This window comes from Vulpes vulpes, chromosome 12 (genome assembly GCF_048418805.1).
Source record: "Vulpes vulpes isolate BD-2025 chromosome 12, VulVul3, whole genome shotgun sequence".
Classification (NCBI taxonomy): domain Eukaryota; kingdom Metazoa; phylum Chordata; class Mammalia; order Carnivora; family Canidae; genus Vulpes; species Vulpes vulpes.
The window spans coordinates 97,676,002-97,701,444 of record NC_132791.1 but is presented as its reverse complement, the minus strand read 5'-3'; the positions used below and the strand labels follow the sequence as shown (position 1 = coordinate 97,701,444).

Genomic DNA, 25,443 nt, shown 5'->3' with positions numbered 1-25,443 from the left:
GAGCCCGGGTCCTGGTGCTTGCAGAGGCTGGGGGGGCTCGCCCAAGAGCCCAGGTCCTGGTGCTTGCAGAGGTGGGTGGGGGCTCACCCAAGAGCCCCGTCCTGGTGCTTGCAGAGGCCAGGGGTCTCGCTTGAGAGCCCCATCCTGGTGCTTGCAGAGGTGGGGGGGGGCTCGCCTGAGAGCCCGGGTCCTGGTGCTTGCAGAGGCCGGGGGGGCTCACCCAAGAGCCTAGGTTCTGATGCTTGCAGAGGCCGGGGTCCTGGGGGTCTCACCCAAGAGCCCCAGTCCTGGTGCTTGCAGAGTCTGGGGTCCAGGGCCCAGGGGGACACACCCCAGAGCCCCACTCCTGGCCCAGGGGCCCCTGTGCAGCCAGAGGTGGCGGGGAGGGGGGATGCGGCTCCCCTAGGCACTGCCGTTGGGCCGAGTCAGCAGGGGATGGTCGTCCAGGCTGGGCACCTGGGGACCCCACAGGCCGGTTGGCTGGGTCCCGAGGGCTTTTGGTGGCACAGCGGCTCGTGGTGAGGGTGTGACCCTGTGGGAGCCGAGGCAGGGCAGGGGCTGGGCTCCGGGCAGCTCGCCAACCAGGACCACTGGCCACTCAGGACTTCGGTGGAAGGTATCGGCGGTTCCCCCAGGAGCTTCCAGCCTCAAGTACGAATGGATGCTCTCAGAGGAGAAGACGGAGCTGGTTTTAATGGTATTTGGGAGCTGCTTTCCCCCAGCGCGGAGCACAAGCGCTCCCCTCACAGACACGCACACAGAAACCCCTTTAAAAACCAGACACAGACTCCCTCGCAAAAACCTAGTCGTTTACATTTCACTCTGTCTGCAAGGTGGTCACGGGGACAGGTCTGAGCACCGCTGGCAGGTGGGGCCCAGAGCAGGGCCCGGTCCCTGCGTGGTGCCACCTCCGTGGCCGTGACCTTCGGGGCCGCTGCCGCCCCACAGTGTCCTCCTCGCAGCCGCGACCCACTTCCAAAGGAGGTGGTTCTGTTTCGAGATCAGTTAGAGGAAAGGGAATAAAGTGCTTCTCGTAAAAATGACCAAAATAAATACAAACATCTCATGGCAGAAAAGAAAGTCTGAAGGGTTATCTTCCAAGAATTGGCTTCCCCAACACAACACACGATCCTCAGAGTTTTGGAAAGAGAATTTCCCCACACCGCTGACAGTCTTGGCATCCGCAGGGCTGCAGCAGCAGAGAACTGGGTTCTCCTGCCCCCCGCCCCCCAGCCCCACGTCGGGTCCCTGGTCTGTAGGCCTGCGCCCAAGCAGCCCCCAAAGCCCCGGGCCGGGCGGCCCACAGTACCCCCTTCGGGGACGCCTGTGCCCAGAGCTACATGGACTTCATGCCGTTGGCCGTGGCATTCTCGGGCAGCCCGTCCCCTGCGGTGGCCGCGTCGTGGAGGCCGGAGTAGTCCTTGAGCTCGGCGTTGGTGAGCAGGAGGGGCTGCTCCCCCTTCTTGTGCGACAGGAGCGGCTGCCGAGTGTAGTGCTCCCCGTTGGAGATGTTCTCGGGCAGGTTCTGGTTCCTGCTCTCGGGCAGCAGGAGGATGCAGATGATGCAGATGAGCGTGCAGCAGGCGAAGATGATGTGGTGCAGGAAGTAGCCTTTCTGGTTGTGCAGGTCGATGATGGGCGCCGTCAGCATGCCGAAGCCCGCGCTGGCCAGCACCAGCCCCAGCCCGCCGCACCTGCGGGAGAGCACGAGCGCACATGGTTAGCATCTGCCGTCAGAGCCCGGGTGCCACGGGGGGCCACGGTGACTCCAGGGTAGGGACACGCTTGAGCAGGATCCCAGGCATCACCCCAGTGCATCCGCGTGTGGGATCCCCCAGACCACCCTCACCTTGGGCGTCTTTGTACCACCTCTGATTAGCACTTTTTCTCCCCAGCTCAGAATTTTTTTTTTTACTTTATTTTAGAAGGGCAATTTTATAATACTGCCGTGAATGGAAAAGCAGCAGAACTCGCCGTAGACAGGCAACGGCAAAGTATTATTAAATTATGCTATCTCCCAAGGTTTGCTCTCCGCTTAGAAACGGGTTAGCGGGGCGGTGGGTTAACAGGGGTCATAGACGGTCTTATGGACATACCAGCACTAACAGATTTTTCTCTGGCCATGACTAGAGAGGCTGGAAGATACTTTAAAACACAACCGTGTTTCTCACTGTGAGTTCCTGTTTATTGCTGTGCCCCGTGTCATTCCTGAAAGCAAGCTGCCCTGTGTCTGAGAGCTGTCATGCCAGAAGCTGTGCCTGGTGACTGAAAGTCACAGCACACTGAGTTCAGGAAGTACGAAGTGCGAGCCTGGAGCAGGTGCCGCGTATCGCCACTCCTCTGCCATTTGAGGGAACCTACCAGGGTTCCAAAGTTCCGAGACAGAAATGAAATGCAACATTTAAAAGAATGAAGTTGGGTAACATCACACAGGAAAGTGAACCGAGAATGGATTACGGACTCAAAACGTAAGTGCTGGACCTGTAACGCTTTTAAGAAGAAAACATAAGGGGAAATTGTTGTGATCTTAGGTGAGGCAAAGATTTCCTACGTATGACACTAAAAGCAGGATCTAGAAGAGAAGATGATCACTAGGACTTCCTCGCCCCTTGTGAAGGGCAGAAGGTTTTTTTTTTTTTTTTTAATTTCTCAAGAAAATGAAAAGCGAAGCCACAGACTGGGAGAACATGGATACTGGAGCACGTCTGATAAAGGACTTGTATCCAGAGTATATAAAGAACACTTAGTAAGAAGACAAGCAATTTAAAATATGAGCCAGACATCTGAGTAGACATTACTTCAAAGACACTGTACAAACTGCACAACATTCAAAGCAGCCAAGCAGATGTACAGTAGTGACACTGGCCATCGGAGAGATGCGCGCCCAGCCGCAGTAAGGTGCTGCCTCACACGCGCTCGGACAGCAACAGTCAAAAAGGCAGAGAGTGACCGGGAGCCTGGGCTTTGTCTTCGGCTCAGGTCAAGATCCTGGGGCCCCGGGACCGAGCCCCGCATCATGCTCCCTGCTCAGCGGGGAGCCTGCTTCTCCCTCTCCCTCTGCCGCTCCCCCTGCTTGTATGCTCTTGCTCTCAAATAGATAAATAAATAAATCTTTTATAAAAAAGGTAGAGAGTGGCAGCTGTTGGTGAGGCTGAGCTGAGAACACCACAACCACCGCAGCTGGGAAGGAAAAGTGGGAGCGGCCGTGGAAAAGCCTGGCAGTTTCTGAAGTAGTGACATGCAAACTTGTGTGTGACCCAGCGACTCCACTCTTGGAGACACAGGAGACACAGACCCCATGAAGACTCAGAAGCCAGTGTTTGCTGCAGCATTATTCCTAACAGCCAAACCTCCGAAAGGACCTCGAAGCCCGTCACCTGGTGATGGATACAGCAAACAAGGCACATCACGTCCAATGGGACAGCATTCTGCAGTCGGAAGAGAGTGGAGCGCTGACACAGGCCGGGATGTGGGGCAGTTTAAGATATTACACTACGTGACTGTGTGACTCTATTTTCTTTTTTTTTTAAAGGATTTTATGTATTTATTCATGAAAGGCACAGAGAGAGGCAGAGACACGGGCAGAGGGAGAAGCAGGCTCCGCGCGGGGAGCCCAACGTGGGACTCGATCCTGGGACTCCAGGGTCACGCCCTGGGTGGAAGGGAGACGCTCAACCGCTGAGCCACCCAGGTGTCCCTGTGTGACTCTATTCAAATAAAATTTTGGAAAAGCAGGGGGTTAGCAAATCTACAGAGACCGTGATGGCTGGGGGCTGCGAACGGGGACAGACGCGGATGCAGATGGCCAGGACGGAGCTTTCTGAGTGGGAATGTCCTGGAGCTGGATCTATGGTGGCGATTACACTAAAGATGACTGGATCGTAGATTTAAAATGCGTGTATTAGACGGTATGTGAATCAGAGCTCGGTAAAGCTGTTACAAGCCCCAGAACTGTGCCAGCCCAGGGACTGGGGCCTCCTGCTGACACGAACCCCAGGCCTCCTCCTGTCACCCCGAGCTGCTCACCCCGCTTCTGCTTTGCTTTGCCCCCCTTGTGGCTGAGCAGTGGCTCCCTGTGGGGGGCGGGGGGGCCTTCCTGGGGCTCTGCTGTCAGCACTGACCAGAGAGCCGGCCCTCTGGCCTGCCGGTCCTAGGTGGACAGGTGTGACAGGAGCAGGGGCTCCCCAGGGGGACAGGGGTACCTTAGGGCCACCTTAACGTGGACACAGAGGGTTCATGGTCAAGACAGAGGGGGGCACAGGGAAGAAACGCTTTCTCACAAAGGATGGAACAGAACGACAATCGTGGGCGCGTGGGTGGACAACGTGGGGGGCCTCCCTTCCTCATTCTGTCATTTTTTTTTTTTTTTTAATTTGAGAGCGGGTGAGAGAGAGCGAGAGCCCATTAGCGGGGCTGGGGGAGAAGCAGGCTCCCCCCTGAGCAGGGAGCCCGATGATGCAGGGCCCCGGGGTCATGACCTGAGCTGAGGCAGCCGCCTACCCCCTGAGCCCCCGGGCGCCCCTGTCCTGTTTCAGGACAACAGCAAGACACTCCCCCTTTCTCTCAGCCCCAAAGGAGAAGGCCTTTCTCTGCCACAGGAGGGGGCTCCTCACAGCCCTGGGGCGTGGGGGGGGTGGTGGTGTGGAGGGCACGGCCTGCAGGCCCACCAGGCACAGGGCCCTCGGGACAGGGTCGCGGCCGGGCAGTTGCCAGACTCCTGCGTCCCGCAGCCTCCTCTGCCCCACCCGTGACCGAGGCCCAGCCGGCTCCCCCCTCAGGCTCCTCCGGGCCGCCCTCCCCGCACGGGCCTAGCCTGCAGCCCGCGTCCCTCGGGCCCTTTCCTCACCCCTGGCGAAGTGACTTCTAGAAGGTGGAGTGGAGCACACCCCTCCCCTTCTCAGTTTCCCCCGGCCCTGCACCCGCCCCCCCCTCCCCCCATGGCCCGGCCCCTCCGCGAGGCTCTGGCCTCTGCTCAGCCCAGCAGGGAGGCCCGCCGGGGTTTGCTGGGCGGGAGGCCTGGCCCAGCGGTGGCCCCGACGCCCACTTCCTGCTCCTTGGCGACGGGCTCCGAGCACAGCTTGGGAGCCAGCGGCCTGGGTGAGAGCCCTGGGAGCCTCAGGGAGGATCTGGGACGCCGGGGTCCCCGGGGCCGGGGCTGCTGCTCTTCCCGCTGGTCTCGCTCCTTCTCCCTCCGTCCTTGGCCTCACCCAGCAGAAACGCTGCTGGATTTCTAACGTCCTGGTTGCTGCGCTAATACGGAACGAGTGACAAAGAGCAGGAAGGGACAGCAGGCAGGTCCATGGACTGGCTTGGGGTTGGGGGGTGGTGTCCCTCCGAGGTTGCTGGGGAGAAGGCTGATGGCAGGGCCCGGGGCTGAGCAAGTTCGAGAACTAAGAGGATGAAGAGCAGATGAGCCCTTCCCGCGAGTCCAGAGCCTCCCGGGAGGACGGAGACCCAAAGTCGGTTGGCGGAGCGTGCTGGCACCACTCTGCTCCTTCGTCCTGCCACCCGCAGCCCGTACAGGGCAGGATGCCTCTGAAGCTGCCTCACGTCCACCGCCCGCCCTCTTCCTTCCAGGGACCCCGGCTCACCTGGGCCGCCGGCCCTCCAGGCAGCCTCCCGGGGCAAGGCTGGCCAAGCTGAAGTGCCCCGGCCCCGCTGCCTGCCTGCCTGCGCCCCTCAGTGTAGCCCAGGGACCTCAGTTGTGTTTGCGTCTCTGTGTGTCTAACAGACTTCAGAGGTTTTCAGGGGCAGGACCAGGTCAGCCCAGCCCGGTGTCCCTGTCCACGGGAGGCAGCTTCCTGAAACCGCCCAACGGCTCACACCTCCCAGCGTTCATACCCTTGCATCTGGATTGTGAGCTGGGCCTAGTAATTTACTTTCCACCAATAAAATATGGGAAAGGTAATGAGACGTCCCTCCCGTGATCAGGTTACCAAAGACCGACTCCTAGCAGATTTTCTTGCTGGCTTTGATGAGGCAGGCTGTTAGGTCGTCATAGCAGGAACGAAGGCCACCTCCGGTCAGCCCGGAACTGGACTGAGGCTCTGGGTGCAAGAGCCAGCGAGGAGCTGAATTCTGCTGCTCTGATCCACTGTCTGCCCCCTTCATATGTTGAACACCTAATGCCCAGTGGGACCGTGTTAGGAGGTGAGGCCTCTGGGGGGTGATTAGGTCCCCTTTTTTTTTTTGATTTTTTAAAAAATTTATTCATGATAGAGAGAGAGAGGTAGAGACACAGGCAGAGGGAGAAGCAGGCTCCATGCTGGGAGCCCGACGTGGGACTCGAGCCCGGGACCCCAGGATCGCGCCCTGGGCCAAAGGCAGGCGCTAAACCGCTGCACCACCCAGGGATCCCCGGGTGATTGGGTCCTGAGGGAGGGGCACTCCTGAATGGAAGAGGCACCCCGGAGAGCTCCCTCACCCCTCCGCGTGTGAGGACACAGAGGGAAGACGGCTGCCAGCGAGCCGGGAAGCAGACTAGCCAAACCCCAAGTCTGTGGACACCTGGATCTGAGACTTCCATCCTCCGAGACGCTAAGAAATAAGCCACTGTTGTTTACGAGCCACGCAGTCTGTGCTGTTCTGCTACAGCGGCACGGACACCCAAGGCAGCCAGCAACCACGGGGTGAGCGTGAAGGCCGTGGATTGTAGCCTGTGGGAGACCCTGAAGCGGGGGGCCCAGCACGGCCTCGCCAAGTCCTGCCCACAGACCCCGCGAGACAACCAACCTGCGCCGTTTTAAACCACTGACTTTGCGGGATAATTTGTTACACGGCAACAGGTAACTGGTACGCTCAGTGAGCGACGGAATTTCCTGGCTTTAGCTATGCAAGAAGAGAGACCGTCACGGCCTCTCGCCCAGGCGGTGATGCGTCGCCAGTACCTGGTGTTAGAAAGCCTTTCACCAAGGCAGAGACAAAGTGTGGGGGGAAGAGTCACGCCATCGTGCTAGTGGGCCCCCAAGGAGACACAAATCAGGAATAGCAATATTTGCGGGGGGGGGGCATCTTCCAGAGATACCAGCCCCCTTCCCAGGCACAGGGTCCCGGACCACCTTTTACAGACGCTCTGCGCCTCTCTGTTGGCATTTCTTCAGATGCCTGGCGTCTCTGTCTGCTCTGTGAGCTTGTCAAGGGCAAGGATTATTTTCTAGGGTGTCAGCTGGCACGTGTTATTTATGCTCAATAAATACTGGATGCTTGCGGATTACACTGGCTTCCTGGGTGGGAAGGTCAGCTCGCCCAGATGGATGGGGCGGGTTAAAAACAGATGACCCCCGGGGAAGAACACTGTGATGGGAGTCCCGTCTAAGATGAACACAAACACCTACAATAGCCGGTTAGTCTTTCTGGGGGTTCCGGGCCACTCTGGAAGCCCCAGGATGTTGCAAGGGACAGAGGGGCGCCGGGGAGAATGGATGTGTTTCCTCGGGGTCTTCAGGACCAGTAAGACATCGCTTTCCCTGAGACCGTCTGGGTTTCTGTGGACCTCCTTGTCACAAAGCATGGATGGCCCTGACGAGCAGGGAGACGTAGCTTGCTCAGTGCTTACAAGTCCACGTGTGCATTACGCCACAGGAGGTAGAGCACCCTGAGCCACCCCGCTGTCGAGGGGGCAGAGGTCCGCGTGCGACCAGCTTGCTACATGTGCCAAAACACATATTGATATCTGACGTTAATAAATCATGTCAAGGGGGATCCTTGGGTGGCTCAGCGGTTTAGCGCCTGCTTTTGACCCAGGGCCTGATCCTGGAGTCTGGGGATCGAGTCCCACATCAGGCTCCCTGCATATGGAGCCCGCTTCTCCCTCTGCCTGTGCCTCTGGCTCTCTCTCTCTCTCTCTGTGTCTATCATGAATAAATAAATAAAATCTTAAAAAAAAATAAAATAAATCATGTCAAGTATATTTGGTTTACGGTAGGATTGGACAGCTCGCTCAAGTAGCCACGTCTATGTGCGTGTGCATATATATAAAATGCAGACTATGTCCACGTGCATGTATCGTATGTGATATTATACATATTTTTATGTACTTTTTTTTTTTCCGTGAAAGCAATTTTCTGTTTGCTTTTCTTTTCTTTTTTTTTTTTCTTTTCTGTTTGCTTTTCTATCAAGGATATCTTGCAATCATTCAGGATTAGTTTGGGAACACTTCTGAATTCGGTATACCATTCTTGGCTTTGTGTTGTCTTTTTGAAATCTTGGTTTAGAGAATGGGGCCATTATTACAGGCGTGGCTTCCAGGTGCTTTACCTTCATTTTCCTCCCCTAAAATGCGGACTTGGTGCATTTCTGCTTTTCTTCAGGTCGTCACTAGACGGCAGCATATGCCCATGTTTGAATATCAGAGCCCCAGCCGCCTCAATTCACAGACAAAATAACCAGGGGGAGAATTTTGTCTCCCTGTGCTTTAGGGGCACAAAAGTTTTTAATACCTCGACTGGATATTGTTATTTCACTAGTAATAATATCTAAATTGAGGATATAAAGACTGATACACAGGCTGCTTACTATTAGAGTAGAGAGCATAAAACTAAGAATTCTAGAATTTGGGACGCCAGGGTGGCTCAGCGGTTGAGCGTCTGCCTTCGGCCCAGGGCATGATCCCGGGGTCCTGGGATCGAGTGCCGCATCAGGCTCCCTGCAGGGAGCCTGCATTTCCCTCTGCCTGTGTCTCTGCCTGTCTCTGTGTCTCCAATGAATAAATTAAAAAAAAAAAAAAAATCTAAAACAGGAAAAAAAAATCCAGGATCTTCAAATCATTCTTTTAAACACGTGAATACCAAGCATCTTCTGTTTAAACAGAACAAGCAAACCTCCCATTTCTCACTTCCTCTTTTGTATTGCTTAATTTGTCTTGACTACATTTCTTTGAAGTCAAGGATAAGCAAATATTTGTGCCGGTTTTACAGAAATCAATATAACTGCCAAAAATATTCGGGTAGGAATCATGAATAATATCAGTTGTCATCTACTGAGGCTGCACCCTTACATATACATATATATATATATATCTACTTGTTCTTCCCTCAATATCACTTCCATAGAACAAGACAGTCATAACTAGTCTCGTTTTAGGGCAAAGAGATGCAGGCTGGCAATAGGACTTGCCTGAGGCCACACGGAGAAACGTGGCCTCTGGCACCACCCACAGCTCCATCCGCGCTCTCATGCCGAACTTCCGAATCTGGGGCTCTGGGCCACAGCATGTGCACTTTGGTTGTTCATCCTGCTGCCGAACTCCTGGCCTGCGTGCCTTGGCTCCTTGGCCTTTAGCATCCGTCCTCTGCATGTGTAGGTACGTGCACTCACTGAGACACGCATTCATTAAGACATGAATTTTTAAAAGATATTAAACAGACTCCAGGTGTCCCATTACACAACTCCATCCCTGTCCTTGGTGCCTCTTTTTGAGACAGGTTCAGAGCAGAAGACATCAGGCATCAGGTTCTCAGTCCGGAGGTGGGAACAGGGAGGAGTTACTCCGAAGGAATTTCTGAGAGAGGGCCAGTTCCAAGAAAGAAGCTTCTAGAAAAAGGGGTGGGTCAGCCCGAAGGGGAGGAAAGCAGAAGGTACCAGGAAGGAGCGGCTGAGCTCACGTAGAACAGAGAACTAACAGCCAAGGCCCAGGGGCTCTAGAAAATGTGATGGGCTTATCGTGACCAGGGCCTGCCTCCTCTCTGAGCGACCCCTTCGGTGAGGGGTGAGGATGACAGTGAAGGCCTCAGGGGCTCCCAGATGGACACGGCATAGAGAAGATGATCCTGCACCAAAAAGCCACCAACTGCTTGCAGGTCAACCAGTCCCCGGGCCACTCGTCACCAAGCCAAAGGGGAGAGGGTGCTGCAGACATGGGCCTTCCCCATGTGCCTGAGGAGGCGCCCGGCAGGCGCCCGGCTCCTGGGGCCACGAAGCGAACCGAGGAAGAGTGTGCGCAGGTGGACAGCATCTAGGCCAGGCCCCGGCGGGAGGGAAGCGCTTCTCTGCAATGTAAAGTCTGGGTGGGGTCTCATGCAACAACAGTAAATCCTAAGTTCCTTAGACTCCAGTGAGTCTCTCATTCTTGGATGAAGGGTTTCTACAAGCCTCTGTGCAAAACCCTTCTTGTCCTCCAGTTGGCGTCTAGCGAGTTAATCCTGGCATCTTAACCCCCGCTGCCGTGCTGGGTACGATCAGCCTTGCAGAAAAAGGTCCGTTCTGTATTCAGGAAAATGAAGCGCCTGTAACACCGTCGGTCGACTATCCTTCAATGAGTAAAAGAGAAAGCTCACCGGCCCCAAGGCACCCACCCTAGTTTATCTGGGATTTGGCTGTGTGACGCGTGAAGTGGGGTGGTGAGGGCGGCGGCGGGGGGCGGGGGGAGGTCAATTTCTGTCCCAGGGACTCGGTGGGAATTGTCGCGGGCGTGGACGCGAGAAAGAGCCAGGCCTCTGACGGGGAGGGGCGCGGGGGTGGCACCAGGACCCCTTCCATCCCGGCCAGAGACCCCCTTTGGACTCGACTTCCTTTCATCCCTCTGCAAGAACAAAAACGGCACCAAAGGTCAAATATTTCTTCTAGCGGGTCATCGTGGCGGGCCGGATCCAAGAGCGCATTTGTTTAACTTCTAGCGCCAGACGATCCCTGCGGGTCTGCCTCAGAGAGGAAGAGGCTACAGGACCGCCTTCAGCGGAGCTTGTTAAGCGAGTCTCACGGTGACGGACCAGGCCCAGCAGCAGCAGTCACGGGGTGGCGGCCCCCGGTCCCTCGGCGCTGCGGAGAGGCCAGCGGGCCGTGCGTGACCTCTGCTCTACGGGAGGGCCCTCCTCGCCGTGTGCCTTGGTCAGGGAAGGAGATTTTCACCGGCAAAGGAAAGACACGGAGGGAGATGCTGTCCGCCTGGGGCATCTTGCAACCTCAGCGTGAACTAAGCTCAGGCGTCCTCTTCGCTTGGCCGCAGGAGGTCGGGACACGGTGCGTCACCGGGTGTCTAATTGCTTTTTCCCTCCTACACTGACAATCCCGTGCCATCAGGTCCCACGGGCGCCCAGACTTGGCGTGTATCGTGAAAGTCCAGGAGAATGGAGCAAAATGAGGTCACGTGACACTCCCCTCTTGGGCATGATTCCAGAGGTGCGGAGGCAAGTCCCCGCCTGCCCCCGCCCAGGTCCTCCGCAGCACCCGGACCCACAATGTCTACGCTCGAGAAGCCCGCGGGTCGGCAGTGCCCAGGCGAGGTCCAGTGTGGCGCCAGCCGGGATGAGCCCTGCCCTGAGCCGCAACAGCGATCGCCAGGGAAGGGGCCCGGTCCTGCGGTGGGGGCCGCCCTTCTCCATGGAGGCAAACCCTTCTATTACACTGTTATCGTCACAGCATCGGAGGGCGCGTGGCACCCGGTGCCACTCTCCGGACTGGCAAGGACGGAGCCAACCTTCCCTCAGGAACTGAAACCCCAGCCAATGGCCCTCCAGGGGAACGGCGCAGAGTGTCCTGCACCTCGGAGAGTGCCCCGCTCCCCGCTCCCCGGGCTCGCGCCTGGAAGGATGCCCGGGTCAGGTGCCAGCGGACCCTCGTGGGCTGGGAGTCAGGGCCAAGCTCCCCTCATCTGAAGCCCTGACAGCTCAGGACGCACGCTGCACCCCCGCCTGGAGGCCGGGGCGGGACAAGGGACACTCGGGTTCATTCTGCGGGAGCCTTGCTGTGCCCCCCGGCCCCCCAAAGTCCTAGGAAGAGGCCGCCAGGTGGGGCGCCTCCCGGGACCTACCTGATTACCGTGGGGGTGATCTCCGCACAGAAGAACACGCTCAGGCTTCCCACGGCGTGGGAGGCAAACATGCCCACGATGGAAAACGCGATGGAGAATTTGTCCTTGACGCTATCGCTCATACCTGAAGGAGAATCAGAGGGGGGCGGTGAGGGGGGGCCGGAGGGAAGGGAAAGGAGGCTGGCCAGGCAGGTGGGGGGCCGTGCAAGACAGCAGCCGGGCAGGGGATGGGGGACACGGGGCGCCTTCCCCTTCCCCCTCCCCAGGTGGGGGCGCAGCCTGGCACGCTCAGTTCTGTCTGGAGACCGAGGAGCACCTCTGGGTGTACTAGGTCAGACCCTCTGGGCAGCAGACTTTGTTAGGGTTCCCGTGACTCCCCGTGGGCTTGATGCTGGAGCCCATGCTGACTGCCAGATTCCTGAGGCCACAAGCCTGGCCTGGGCCGGGGGGAAGGCTGGCGGCCCCCCCCGGGGGTCCTAGCAGTGTCCCTCCTACCCCAGCCTTCAGAGAAACAAGGCCTCTGCACCCCAGAGAGCCCTGGCTCTTCCGGGCTCAGGTGTGACCCGTCCAGCACACAGGACAGGGTATGCCAGGTTGCATTTAAGGGAACAAAAACTCAAGTAACCCAAGCAGAAGACTTTATGGCCTGGAGGGACAGTGCTCGACCGGTCCAAGCACCTTGCAAACGGCAGCAGAGTCTGACCGCACACCCAGGCAGGTCTAGCACAGAGCACTGGCATGCTGCTGGGGTCACACATTTGGGGCACGGCTCAGTTGCCTGCAAAGCTGCATCCTGAATGCAGGGATGCCACTGCAGGGCATCTCGACAGCACGGGGGCGGGTCAGGCCAGGCGTGTGTGGCCAGTGGGTGCAGCAGCAGCTGCTGTCCCCACGGCCACGGACAAAGGCGGACAGCGGCCTCCCCTGGCGGCACGGTCAGCTGGCCTCCAGTGCTCCCCGGGGGTTCCCCGGGGGCTTCTGGTGTCACCCAGGCACTGCCCCCGAGACACGCTGCAGCGGCGTCCTGGCGCCAGCAGGGCCCCGGGCTGACTGCCGATGCCAGGGGAGGAGGTGAGGCCATGCGTGCAAGGCGGGCACAGACGGGGCAACGAGGTGCTCTTTCTAGAGGTGAGAGGAAGTAGAGAATACAAATGTAGCTCATAGTGTCCAACCTACGGCCAACTTCAGCTGCAACTCTTGAAGGATAAGAGGAGAGAGGAGGAGAGAGACAGGGAGGGAAACCACAGGTCTGTGAGTCTTCATGAAAACGCCCATTGGGGTGCAACAAACAGTGGCTGGGTGCACCGCACGGGCACTGGGGGCTCACCTGAGTCAGGATGCTGGCTGTATTTCCCGATCACTGGGCCCCCGGAAATGACGGCCCCCACGTGGACGAGGATGGAGACGGTAGGTAAAGAGGGGAGAGAGGAAGCACGTTAGGGAGGAGCCACTACAGGGCTCTTGCGTGAGACTGGCTCCCAAGCCACCTCCCCACCAGCCCGGGGCTGGGCCCCTGGGGGAGCAGGATCGACACCTGCCGGGGGACCGGGTGCTACAGGGAAGCAGACGCCTGTGGGTGAGGGCGACCCGGGACACGGGATCGGCCCCCCCCTCGACGCAGCTTTCTGCTGGGCGGGGAGAGCACGGGCCCCTGCAGAGCGGAGGCCCCAGCACCGCTTCTAGACCTCACGCTGAAGGGTTAATTTCCTCCTGAATAAAATCCTTCGGGAGCCACTGCAGGTCTGTGCTGGAGGGAGCAGCAGGTGCTGCGGGGGTTGGGGGGCAGCCGGCCGGCGGCGTGTCTGCGGGCTCTGAGTCCGGGGGTGCCCGGTCACTCGTGTGCACCACGCGCCCGGGGTCAGAGCGGCCCTGTGACACCCCCAGGGACCACTGCCTCCCTGCAGGTCCGCCTGAGGCTCCCTGGAAGGGTAGGCTGGGCGGCGGGAGGGCCCGGGGACAGACACCCCTCCTCTGTTCCCCGATCTGTCACAGCGGAATGCAAGGCCGCTCCCCTCAAGGCCCGGAAGGCACGGGAAGGGGGCAGCTCAGCAGTGGCCGGGCCAGAATCCGGGATTGGCGTGCACCACGAGGCCAGGCGGTTCCCAGTTCTTCCCTTTTCCTTCTGCTCCGACGCGGACGCTCGCCCCCCGACGACGGCGGGCTTTCCGTCCCCTGCCACTCTGACCCCCGCCGCACCTGCACCGGCCCAGAGCCCCGGTCCTGCCCTCGGGGGCTCCCCTTGTGGAGGAGGGGAGCGGCGGGGGCACCTGTGTCCTGCGGCCCCGAGCCCGTCCTGGGGGGCCCCGAGCTTTCTCACCTCCAGCTCTGGGTGCAGGGGCGCGGGGGGGGGGGATGCCTGGCGCTCCCTCCACGCCCGCGGAGCTGTGTCCAGCGAGCGTCTTACAGCTGCAGGGGCCGCGCGGATGCTCTAGTTCGTCCGTGAATTATTTTTAACATTCACTGAGGAACTCTTTGGCCCAAAGACAAGCTGATGAACTTGGGAACAGCTGCCGGAGAGCAGTGTCCCAATACAAGGGTGTCAAAGTTTCCCTGTATTTCCCATGAAAGGGCGCTTTGTTCTTCTGGTCACGTGATTGCAGCACAAAGAAACAGTGTGGCCCTCGGGGAGGTCACGTCCGCGGGGCCGGGGCCTCACGTGCGGGGGATGACGGTGTGGCCAGGAAGGCCCCAGCGCTGGGTTCGGGGGGGGGTACGGGGTGGGGGGTGGGGGCAGGCACGACGCCCTCCGCCCAGGGTAGCCCCCATGGACCTTGCAGTTAAAACCCGTGCTTCCCAGGGCACCTTCCTCGGGCTGTGGCTTTTGGGATAACAGCGCAGGTCGCAGGGAACTGTACCCTAAAGTCTCACCCAGCTCTTGTCCAACAGCATTTGGTGCAAGGCCAGCTCACGTCCTCTGGGCTCTGCACCCCCCTGCCCCCCGCGGCCCGTCCGCTCCCCGGGCCCCACTCACGGTTGAGGAGGCCGAGCTGCAGGAGCGAGGCCAGGGCGGTGAGGATCATGAAGAGCAGCAGCCCGCCCCTGCGCCCCAGGAACCTGACCACGACGCACATGGCCAGGCAGGACGCCAGGGCGATGCTGGCCACCGTGTAGTAGTCGGCATAGAAGTTCTCGAGGAGCGGCACCTTCACCTCGTGGCCCATCATGCTCCTCGCAAAGCAGTGGTGAATCCCGTAGCCGGTCAGCCTGTGGGAGACAGGACCCGGGGCGGGGGGCAGTGGGCAGGGGTGCAAAGGCAGGAGGGGTCCGTGCCCGGGATGCACACGGGCAGCTCAGCCATCACAGGGGGCCTTGCCGTGAGCCTGCGGGGTGGGTGCAGTGCGTGGAGGGAGACCTCAGGGCAGCGAGGGCGCATGCCCCCCGCCCCGGGGTGCTCGCTCTGCTCTCCTCCTGCCTTAGCAGAAGAGTGGGAGCCTAGAAGCAGGAGGCCTGCTGTGAAAAGCACTCTCCACGCATCGACTCACCTAATCCCACGTCCGCACTCTAAGAGCTCCCGTCAGACCCATTTTACAGACGGGCTCCAGGAGGCTCCAGGAGGCTAAGCGGCCTGCACCGGTTACTTACACAGGCTCCCTACCTGGGCCTCTCCCTCTTCCTCCCACGCTCAGTATTCTGGAAACACGGGGGTCCTTCCAGAGAACTCCCTACCTCCCCCATTCCTGCTGCTATTGACAAACGCCCCTGGGGAAGCCTAGGACGTCAGGCCAAGTGAGGTCATCTGGCCTTGGACCCTTTGTTTCAATTCCTAAAGCTTACCACGGTTTCCCTCCCTTTGCCCCGGGGCCAGGCTCTTTCCTGCCTCCCCAAGAGAATCACAGAAACCCGCTGGGAAACGTGTGTCCCAACCGCTGGAGACAGATGTCCAGTCTGGGAACTGGGGACACAAATGCACCCGGGCCCCCGAGGGAGGCTGCACGTGCACGTGCACCACGAGGGCGGTGCTCGGAGAGCTCATTCGCAGCTATAAATTTCCTTCTCTCCACCCGCCCCTCCGCGCCCCTCCCTGCTTTGGGGAAATCAGAGGGCTTCTGTCACCCGCGAGGATGCGTCAAGGTCAATGGCAGGAGACCCCTGTCCCCGCAGGAGGAAGCTGCCCTTTGCCAAATGAACTCATTTCCACTCGGGAAATCCTCGGCAACTGGTGAGATTCGGTCCGTCTCTGGGGACCCCAAATGACTGTCCCTGCTTCTCAGCCTACTGGGCTCTCAGGAAAATCTCCTCCCTCTGTGTTCCGTTAGGCAGGAAGTCCGAGCGCCACAGGTACCGAGGTCAGAGGGATGGATTCCCTCCCCGCAAACAAGCAGCACTCAAATGGAAACTTGGCATCTCTTCCATGTCACAGTTTGTTTCTTTCTTCCCCAGAAGTAAACGTTGGAAAAGTCATTCCATTTTTTTTTTTTTTGTCATTCCATTTTTAATGGTCCCATCAGCCTGGCTTGCATCTGAGACTGGACCGCGGCGTGGTGGCCGGGCCCAGGGCCACAGCTGGGTCGGGAGGCTGAGGCCTGAGGGTTCGGGCCTCCCTGTCCTCGTGTATAGGACAAGGGTGTAAAGAGGACCCCAGTATCGAGAGCTGCTTCGGTGCAGCTGTGGGGCACGGTGGGCCAGAGCCCAGGGCCTGGGCCTCTCTCCTTCCAGGACAGCAGTCCTAAGGCCCTTCCCAGAGGGGTGTAAGCTCTCCCCCCGCCCCCACCCCTTCCCTGAGCGGAGGTCACCTGTGCGGTCAGGGGAGGGCAGGACTATGAGTGAAGATCAGAAGGACCTCCCTGGTAACGGGGTGCTGGGCCCTAACCCAGGGCCCCTTGGCCGAGGGCGAAGCTCTGGCCAGCGGCACCCGTGTGGCCGTGGGAGGGGGCGGGCCCCGCGGGCCTCTCCTCTACCCCCTCTCTTTTCCAGCCTCTTCCCGCCCTCTACGCCCTCTTGCGACTCACGAGTTCACACACAGGACCACGATGTTTTTCCACAGGTTCCGAGTCCCCACCACTTTGACGATGCAGACCTTCTTGGGCCTCCGGGAAAGCTCCTTCTCCAGCTCTGCAGGGAAAGAGAGCCTGTGACCTCCCGGCAAGGCCCCGGACACGCGGCCTCACACGCGTTCCCCAGTCTGGGCATCACGACAAGGGAAGCTTTTTTTTTTTTTTTCTTTAAGCCTCGGGATAGAATCTGGCTCTCAGGATAGAAACGTGTCCATAGAGACACTAGCTTTGCAGCTCAAACGTCCCCGTGGGGCCTGGAGGGAGGCAGGGCAGGTGCCAGGGCACCCTGCCACCCAGAAGCCTTTCTCACCAGTGAGGCAGGTTACCCACAGAGAAGCCATCAGCAGGGACTCGCTCCACGTTGTGCGAGAACAAAGCTAAACGCCACTCTGGGTTACGGAGGCGCTGACCAGGCTCAGGCCCAGGCCATGGCAGGAGCCAGCGGTCTCTCCCACAGAGAGTCCCATCCGGCTGCACGGCCGCTGGCTCAGGGCGGGAGAAGCACCTGCTCCTGCGCTCCTCGGGTTCGTGGGCAGCAAGTGCAGCCGCAGTGCCCCTTGTGCTGTCGCCCTCCAGGGCACAGGGGCCTCTGACTGCCGGGCACAGGGAAGGCATTGGCCGGAGGCCACCGGTGCAGCTGGCACAGGGGACGGGGAGGTCCCAACAGGGAGTGCCCCAGCCTTCGGGGCCTCCCCACGCGTTTTGGGGGCATGATGTCCCACCTTCAGCCTCCTCGGTCCCTCCCTGCTCCTCTGGCCAAGCACGGCTCCGGGGAGCGACTCTGCCCACGCGCTCCCAAAGGCAAAGGACCTAACCCATCGAGTGGGCGGCCGGGGCTCCCCAGGGCCGTCCAGGCCATGAGACATGAGGCCATGGGTCGGAGGAAGCGAGGGAGGTGCGACAACTAGGCGCAATCCCGGATGGGGTCCCGAGACAGGCAGTCACTATTGGAGAGCCTGGTGACATCCGGGTGCAGGCCGGGGTTCGGTTAACAGTACTGCACCCATGGCAGCATCTCGACTGTGACAAAGGTCCTGCGGTCATATGTTAACAAGGGGGAGACAGAGGGCAGGGTCCTTGGAAATTATGTATTAGTTTTGCAACTTTTCTGTAAACCAAAAATTATTCCAAAATAAGTTTGTTAAAAAACAAAACAAAACAAACAAACAAAAGCAAGCGACATGGGTGGGGAGGCCCAGGGTACTGAGAAAGGCTTCAGAGCTTGGAAGAAAGAGAATTTCCTCAGGAGGGACTCCAGAGCGGCCACCTACTGAGCAGACTGTGCTACCGAGATGCTTTCTGGTATTCTGGGCCGTTCCCACCCCAGACGTCCCCAGTTCAGCTCTCCTCTCCTCTCTCCTTCCTGCCACCTATGGCAGGAGGGTCACAAACCTTATTAGTTATAGTTTGAAAGAAAATATGTTGCTTCGTGGATGGACCTGGAGGGTATTATGCTGAGTGAAGTAAGTCAATTGGAGAAGGACAAACAGTGTATGTTCTCATTCATTTGGGGAATATAAATAATAGTGAAAGGGAATAGAAGGGAAGGGAGAAGAAATGTGTGGGAAATATCAGAAAGGGAGACAGAGCATAGAGACTCCTAACTCTGGGAAACGAACTAGGGATGGGGGAAGGGGAGGAGGGCGGGGGGTGGGGGTGAATGGGTGACGGGCACTGAGGGGGGCACTTGACAGGATGAGCCCTGGATGTTATTCTGTATGTTGGTAAACTGAACACCAAAAAAAAAAATAAATTTATTACTAAAAAAAAAGAAAATATGTTGCTTAACCATAAGGGTTTAGGAGTTCCTTATTTAAACAATTTTTTTTTTGGATCAATGTCACCAGCTTGGGCATTGAAGGGTGAAGGAGAGGTCTTTCCAATGTCTGAGGCATGCCATGCCACCTGCATTTCCAGAACTTTCATCTTTCCCATATTTAGGTGCAAAATTGAGGTTTATGCACAAGTCCAAACAGCTAGCACTTCGGCTGTCTATCCACGGATTCCCCCAACTCCCGGGGTCTTCTGAACCTTTATTTTCCCCTCTGCAAACATAAGCTAATTTAATTTACAAACATCCTTTTCCCTTGGTTAAAACACGAAAAACCTTTTAAAGAACATGGAAATATTATAGTTAATGGATACTACTGGATCCAATACTGAGTATCTTCATTGTTACAAAATTCATCAGGAGGGAACACCTGGGTGGCTGAGTTGGTCAAGCCTCTGCCTTCGGCTCAGGTCATGATCCCAGGGTCCCGGGATGGAGCCCCATGTCCAGCTCCTTCCTCAGCGGGGAGCCTGCTTCTCCCTCTCCCCCTCCCCCCACCCCAGCTCACGCTCTCTCTGGCTCTCTCTAAAATAAATTAATAAAATCTTAAAAAAATAAAATAAAACTCATCAGGAATCAACTATAGCAGTCGCATTTACTCACCATGGAAATCATCCAAGAAGAAAATGGCTATTAGAATGTTTATATAAGTTTAATTTTTTTTGTAATGTGGCCCAAACCCTACCTGTTAACATATTATTGTATATGAAACAGATGTTTATAAAGAAGCTGCAGCACTTGCAATTGTGACCTGAGTGATTTTTTTTTTTTTAATAACATGAAACTGTAGAGCCCAAGGTCTAAGGAACTGACTGTAGTCTACAGAGGTAACTGCATTATTCTAAACAGAATTAAATTAACCTGTCTGGGGCTATTGATATGTTGTCTCTATTACACACATCACCAGCCTATTAACAACAATACAAACCGTCCTCAGCACTAGGTCTATTTCTCTGGGACAAAAATCTCCCAGCTCTGAGCTATAAGAACCATCAGACGGCTTTTGAGACACCCTAAGGGAACCGAATACGTCTCTTGTCATCAGAGGGAAACCCGGGACATCCTCAAGCCCTTGCACATGGCTGCGTGGCGGTACGGAGGGGCCGTGTGAGCTGATCAGAGCCTGAGCACCGAGGAAATGACTGTTAAAGGCATTTCCTCTCCCTGTCCCTCCTCCCAAGCTCTCCCACCCTCTGGATTTACTGCCATTAGAAATATTTCAAAATAAAACCAAGCCGGGCTTCCTGAGTTTTGGCCAGCCGGCTCCATCCTGTAGCCCCCCGGCCCCATCCCCTCTCCTCTGCATTTCCGCTAATCCTTGCCAGGTCACAACCTAACTTGGGACGCCACGAAGGGTCCCACAGACCTAGCAGAACCCCAGTCGTCATTCTTTTTGTTGAGCTTCCTTGGGAAAGCTGCTCTGTGCCTCAGTTTCTCAGCTGTTAAGTGGGACAGTGCCCCTCTCTTGGAGCATTGCTACGAGGCCCAAAGGAAGGAAGCCAAAGAAGCCCCACGTGGGCCTCAGTGAGCAGGTGCCTTCCTAGCCAGTGCTTTGGCTGGCCAAGACTGCGCTGGCCTCCCCCGCCAGCTGCAGAACGGAGGGGTGTCCCTGCAGACACACAGCAGGCGGCACGGCCTCTGCATGGCGAAGAGGTACAGGTGAGGAGCCAAAGCACGCTTCCCCGGGACAGCACGGGGACAAGGTGGTGGCAGGGCATTCAAGGCTCACGCCTGTGGGGAAACACACAGATGATAACTTGCATTTGTTTGGATGTAATGGGGGGATTAACTGGCCTTGCTTTTATACTCGTGTACACTGCTAACGTATTCCTGGTGAAACTGGAAAAGCATCAGTTATAGAAATGGGAAAAAAGAGACAAAAAGAAATGGGGGGGGGGGGGGAAAGGAGGTGGGAAGAGGAGCAGCAGCAGGAGGAGGAGCAGCAGCAGGAGGAGGAGAAGGATCAGCAGGAGGAAGAGTAGCAGGAAGAGGAGGAACAGCAGGTAGAGGAGCAGCAGGAGGAGGAGGAGCAGAAGGAGGAAGAGCAGTAGGAGGAGGAGGAGGAGCAGCAGGAAGAGGAGGAGGAGCAGGAGGAGGAGGAGGAGGAGCAGGAAAAGCAGGTGGAGGAGCAGGAGGAGGAGGAGCAGCAGGAGGAAGAGTAGCAGGAGGAGGAGGAGGAACAGGAGGAGGAGCAGCAGGAAGAGGAGGAGGAGCAGGAAAAGCAGGAGAAGGAGCAGCAGGAGAAGGAGCAGGAGGAGGAGGAGAAGGAGCAGCAGGAGGAGCAGCAGCAGCAGCAGGAGGAGGAGGAGCAGCAGCAGGAGGAGCAGCAGCAGCCACCCCTACTGGGAGCCACTGTAAAACGTGTGCATAAAAGCTCCGGGCAGGGGATCCCTGGGTGGTTCAGCGGTTTAGCGCTGGCTCCAGGGCATGATCCTGGGGTTCTGGGATCAAGTCTCACATTGGGCTCCCCACAGGGAGCCTGCTTCTCCCTCTGCCTGTGTCTCTGCCTCTTTCTCTCTCTCTCTCTCTCTCTCTCATAAATAAATAAATAAATAAATAAATAAATAAATAAATAAATCTTAAAAAAAAAAAAAATAAAAGCTCTGGGCAGAGGCTCCGAGGGCCCGAGGCCGAGGCCGGAAGCGGAGGAGCACGTGCCGTGTGTTCCACTCGCCCCTCAGGCCTCAGGTAAGGGCTGGGCAGGATGGCACGTGGCCATTTGAACAAGCGCTTCAGAAGCAAGCGGGTGGGAAGGCTGCAGGGATCTCCGCGAGGTCCAGGGGCAGAGCCCACTCCCAACATTTACCCATGGGTGGGACAAGTGGCCGGCACGCTGACCCCTGTGACTCCCCCTCAGGGCACGTGGCTGCCCAGGTCCCGGCCTGGAGGAGGAGGAGGTGTCCCCTAGGGTGCCGAGGGCGGGGCACTAGTGGGGGCCAGCTGCAGGCTCCTCGCTTGCTCTGCTGGGACTCTGGGCAGGGGACCTGGCCCCGGGGACACCGAGCACCGCACCTCACTCTGAACTGACAAGACAAGACAGGTGAGCCGGAGCGGCCAGGAGGGCGCAGAACCGAGGCTCGACGCCGCGAAGGGCCGGGGAAGGCCCACCTGGGCCTGAAGCCGGGACTCGCCCACCGTCCGGGGGCCAGTCTCCGAGGGCACGCTGCAGGGACGGCCTGACGCGGGAGGACAGAGGACACCCGCCCCTGTGCGGGGCTTGCTGCTGCCACACTGGGGGGCCATGGGCCATGGGCTGCGGGGCCCCCAACGCTTAGTCTCTGCGGCCCCGCTTCCCCATGTGTCAAGCGGGGGGTGGGGGTGATGCGATGACGGACCTCGCTGAGGCTCTGGCAAGAAGCAAACGCAGGTGACATGTGTCACCCCGGCCTGCAGCCACTGCCCGGTGACTGCCCAGCGCACCACGGCTCAGGCAGGGCGTGTACGGGCCCTGACACAGGGTCCTCTGGGGTGGGCCGCAGGGGCACGGCCACCGTGGGCCCCGCAGGCCTGTTCTCCTGCAGGAGACGCTGCTGGCGGTGCCACCGCTCCGAGCGCATCCCAACACCTACCCGCGCTCGGCTAGAGGCTCCGAAGGGGAAACCTGGCGCGCTCAGAGATCCACCCAAGACGGCGCCCACAGAGGAAAGGACGGGACGGTGTAGGAACATCAGGTTTCCTGGCGCGAACGCAAGGGGAGGAGGCAACGGCTGGGGTGCGGGCCCCGCCCGGCCCCCCAGACCCCTCCAGGCCCGAGATTCTAATTCCCAGCCACCCCGCTGGTCCCATGAGATGCTGCCCAACCCCCGTCTGGCCTGGGGACACCTCATGCACTCATTCAACAGGTAACAGGGAAAGCCTGCTCTGCAGCAGGTGTCCCCTGGGGCTGGGATGTGGAGGGACGCAGCTCCGCACACACGGCCTGCCACGCCAGGCCTCGGGCAGGGCAGGGCGACGGGCCTAATAAGGCGCCACATCAACCCTGCCACAGCGACAGGTGAGCTACTGTCCTAACTGGAGGGTGACTGGGCCCCTGAGGAGCTGGCCAGGTGAGCATGGGGCACGCAGATAGGAATCGGGGTGGAGGGATGGCCAGGTGAGAATGGGGCATGCAGGTAGGAATCAGGGTGGGGGGATGGCCAGGTGAGCGTGGGGCATGCAGGGAAGAACCAGGGTGGGGACAGCCAGATGAGCGTGGGGCATGCAGGTAAGAACGGCGGAGGGGGGGTAACGTCCCGGTGAGCATGGGGCACACAGGTAAGAATGGGGGGGGATAGCCGAGGTCGCCAAGGTCACGTGGGTCGCCCCCTCCCCCTCACCAGCCTCCTACAGGGGCGACGGCAAAACTCATAAGCAAAGAAAGGAAAAAAAGGATTGAACACCACTTTCTAAAAATAGAAGGAGAATGAATCAGTATAATTAGGATCGAGAAAACAAGCTTTTCCCAGACAGTATTTTACCCGGAAAGAAATGGGATGCGGTGGTTTCGTCAGGGAGACGCCAGAAGCAGATTATACCGCGGGACCCAAGGGCAGTGGCTGCTAGTGAGCTCGGGGAGACGGCTCGGGCATCCTGAACGAGCCGATGTGGCCCCGAGGGCAAGTCAGCACGGCACTCGTGCGTGGTCACACGGGTCCCCGTCCGCGAGCGGTCACCCCTGGGAGGCAGCAGAGCGAGGCTGGGCGACCTCCGGCGCGACGCTTGGCCTCTGTGCCTCGGCGTCCTCATCTGCCGTCGGGGCCCGTACCTTCCCACAGGACCGCGCCAGGGACTCTACGGCCGGGCGTGGGGAGCACTTCAGCGGACGTCAGTACTCGCAAACCGTTCGGAAATCTGACGGACAAGTGCTCTGACGACGTCATCGTCGTCCTCACGGGCTAGGAAGGGGCCGCGGACGAGCCTCGGCAAAGCATCAGGACTGCGTCCCGTCCGTGTGAAGCAGACCTGGCTCCTCGTGTCCTTGTCTATGCCGCTGAAGCAAGGGCCGCAGGCTTCCGGAACCCCGCTGCTTGTGCTGGATTGCCAGGCCGACCCAGGCAGCCCCACGGAGGGACGCAGCCCCCCTCCCAGGTCAGGGGACAGGCCAAGGCATGGACGTCATCCCGCTCAAGCAGCAGCATCTGGGGGACTTCTACTGACCGGGAACCCTACGTTTGAATCAGGAGTCTAACCAAAAGCCCGCCTAGGAACCACGGGGGAGACGCTTCCAGAAGCCCTTCCTGGTCAGTGAGACGCCAATTTCTCACGTGTTCCTTCCTCATTGTGAAAAGAGACGTGAAGCCAACGTTCTCCTACCTTGCTTAGGTCTCTGCTCCCCTGCTCCCTTGGAGCCAGGCTCCCCCACACACCTGCGACCCTTCATCACACCCTGTGCCTCTCCGCCCCGTGGAGTTTTCCGACAGCATACAGCGTCCTGATGCGTCACACCTTGCACTGTCGCTAGGCCGTCCCCTGCTCGCCTGTACGCTCCACCAACACGGCAAGGCTTTGCCTCGTTCCCCCTGTTCTAGAACAGTGCCTGGTCCACAGCGGGCACTTGGTACGTACCCGATGGACAGAATTTCACATCACGGGGAGGGGGATTAGAGCCTGCAGGCTATTCTCCTGGGAAATCTATAACGACAGTACCACCTGCTTCAGGTCGTCAGGTTGTTGCAGGGGCCGGAGCTTGGCATCGGTTTTGCTGGGACTCTCAGAGGGTCTGTGCATCGTGTACACCAGAGTCTCTTCCAGTGCTTATTAAAAATGCAACTTCTCAGAAGTTCTTCTGCTGGGTCAGAACCTCTGGGTACAAGGCAGGGACATGGACTTTTAACAATTCCCTGGTGGCACTTATGGATTCCCCAGCCTGAAAACCGCGATCTAGTGCGTCGTGATGCTCCTGATACACACATCTATAGATCTGACCCCCGAGGGACGCCCGGGTGGCTCAGCGGTTTAGTGCCGCCTTCAGCCCAGGGCCTGATCCTGGAGACCCGGGATCAAGTTCCACGTCGGGCTCCCTGCATGGAGCCTGCTTCTCCCTCTGCCTGTGTCTCTGCCCCTCTCTCTACATCTCTCATGAATGAATTAAAAAAAAAAAAAGAACTTAAAAAAAAGAAAAGATCTGACCCCCGAACCTAATAATACACTATATGTCAACTAACTTGGATATAAAGAAAATGTTAAAAAAAAATTCTATGGATCCGAACTACTAAATGAAAAGACTTCGCTTCTCTACTTCAGATGCCCAACAAATAGGTCAGAAACAGACAGTGGCATCCACGAAGGTGATACTCGGGGAGAGAGGCAGCGTGGACCAGCGACACCCCACGCCGGGGCTCTGCAGGTGTATACACCTGGGTGGCAGGCAAGGCTGTGTCCCAGGCTCGGGTTGCACCCCCCCCCCCAAGTACTCCTGGATGACTGGGCGCGCATTGGGCTCACGCCTCACTTCTGGGTCAGGACAGGCCCTGTGGGGATGCCGCAGGGCACCAGACTCGCTCAGGAAAGAAGCCAACACCTAGGAGGTGGAGAGGATTTCGATCCACTTGCATTCCTAGTCTAGTTGCAGACCCACCAACGTGGTTGGGAAACGACACGGGGAAGACGGCGGCTTGGTAAGACGGCGGGGAGTCTGGGCCCAGGCCGGGGGGCGCCCCTCCGGGTCCGGGTGAGGCTGCCGGCTGACCTGAGCAGTACTCACCGGGCATCACACCTTTGATGTCACTCTCGGGGTTCATGCAGTTCTTCTGCGTGAAGTGCAGGATCAGCTTCTTTGCAGACTCAAACTGCTGGGTGGCCATCAGCCACCGCAGGGACTCGGGGAATATCCTTCAAAGAGACAAAGGGAACCAGTGAAGGTCTTCAGTTCTGGGGGGGGGGGGGGGGCATAC

At 58.3% G+C, this 25,443-nt stretch overlaps 1 protein-coding gene across 3 annotated transcripts in view; it reads right to left on the bottom strand.

Moving 5' to 3' along the window:
• Positions 1–667: 667 nt before the first annotated feature.
• Positions 668–25,443, bottom strand: part of SLC22A23 (solute carrier family 22 member 23) — a 163,836-nt gene continuing 139,060 nt past the window's right edge. The window contains exons 5-11 of one of the 3 annotated variants that reach the window (XM_025982604.2): positions 25,254–25,381; positions 16,696–16,798; positions 14,718–14,950; positions 13,074–13,106; positions 12,919–12,942; positions 11,747–11,870; positions 668–1,694 (exon numbers count right to left, since the gene is read on the bottom strand). In XM_025982604.2, the coding sequence (XP_025838389.2) occupies positions 1,337–1,694; positions 11,747–11,870; positions 12,919–12,942; positions 13,074–13,106; positions 14,718–14,950; positions 16,696–16,798; positions 25,254–25,381 (1,003 nt within the window). In that variant the 3' untranslated portion in view covers positions 668–1,336. Of the gene's footprint in view, positions 1,695–11,746; positions 11,871–12,918; positions 12,943–13,073; positions 13,107–14,717; positions 14,951–16,695; positions 16,799–25,253; positions 25,382–25,443 lie in introns of those variants that run through there. The other 2 variants (XM_025982605.2, XM_072729219.1) reach the window with 2 other exon arrangements.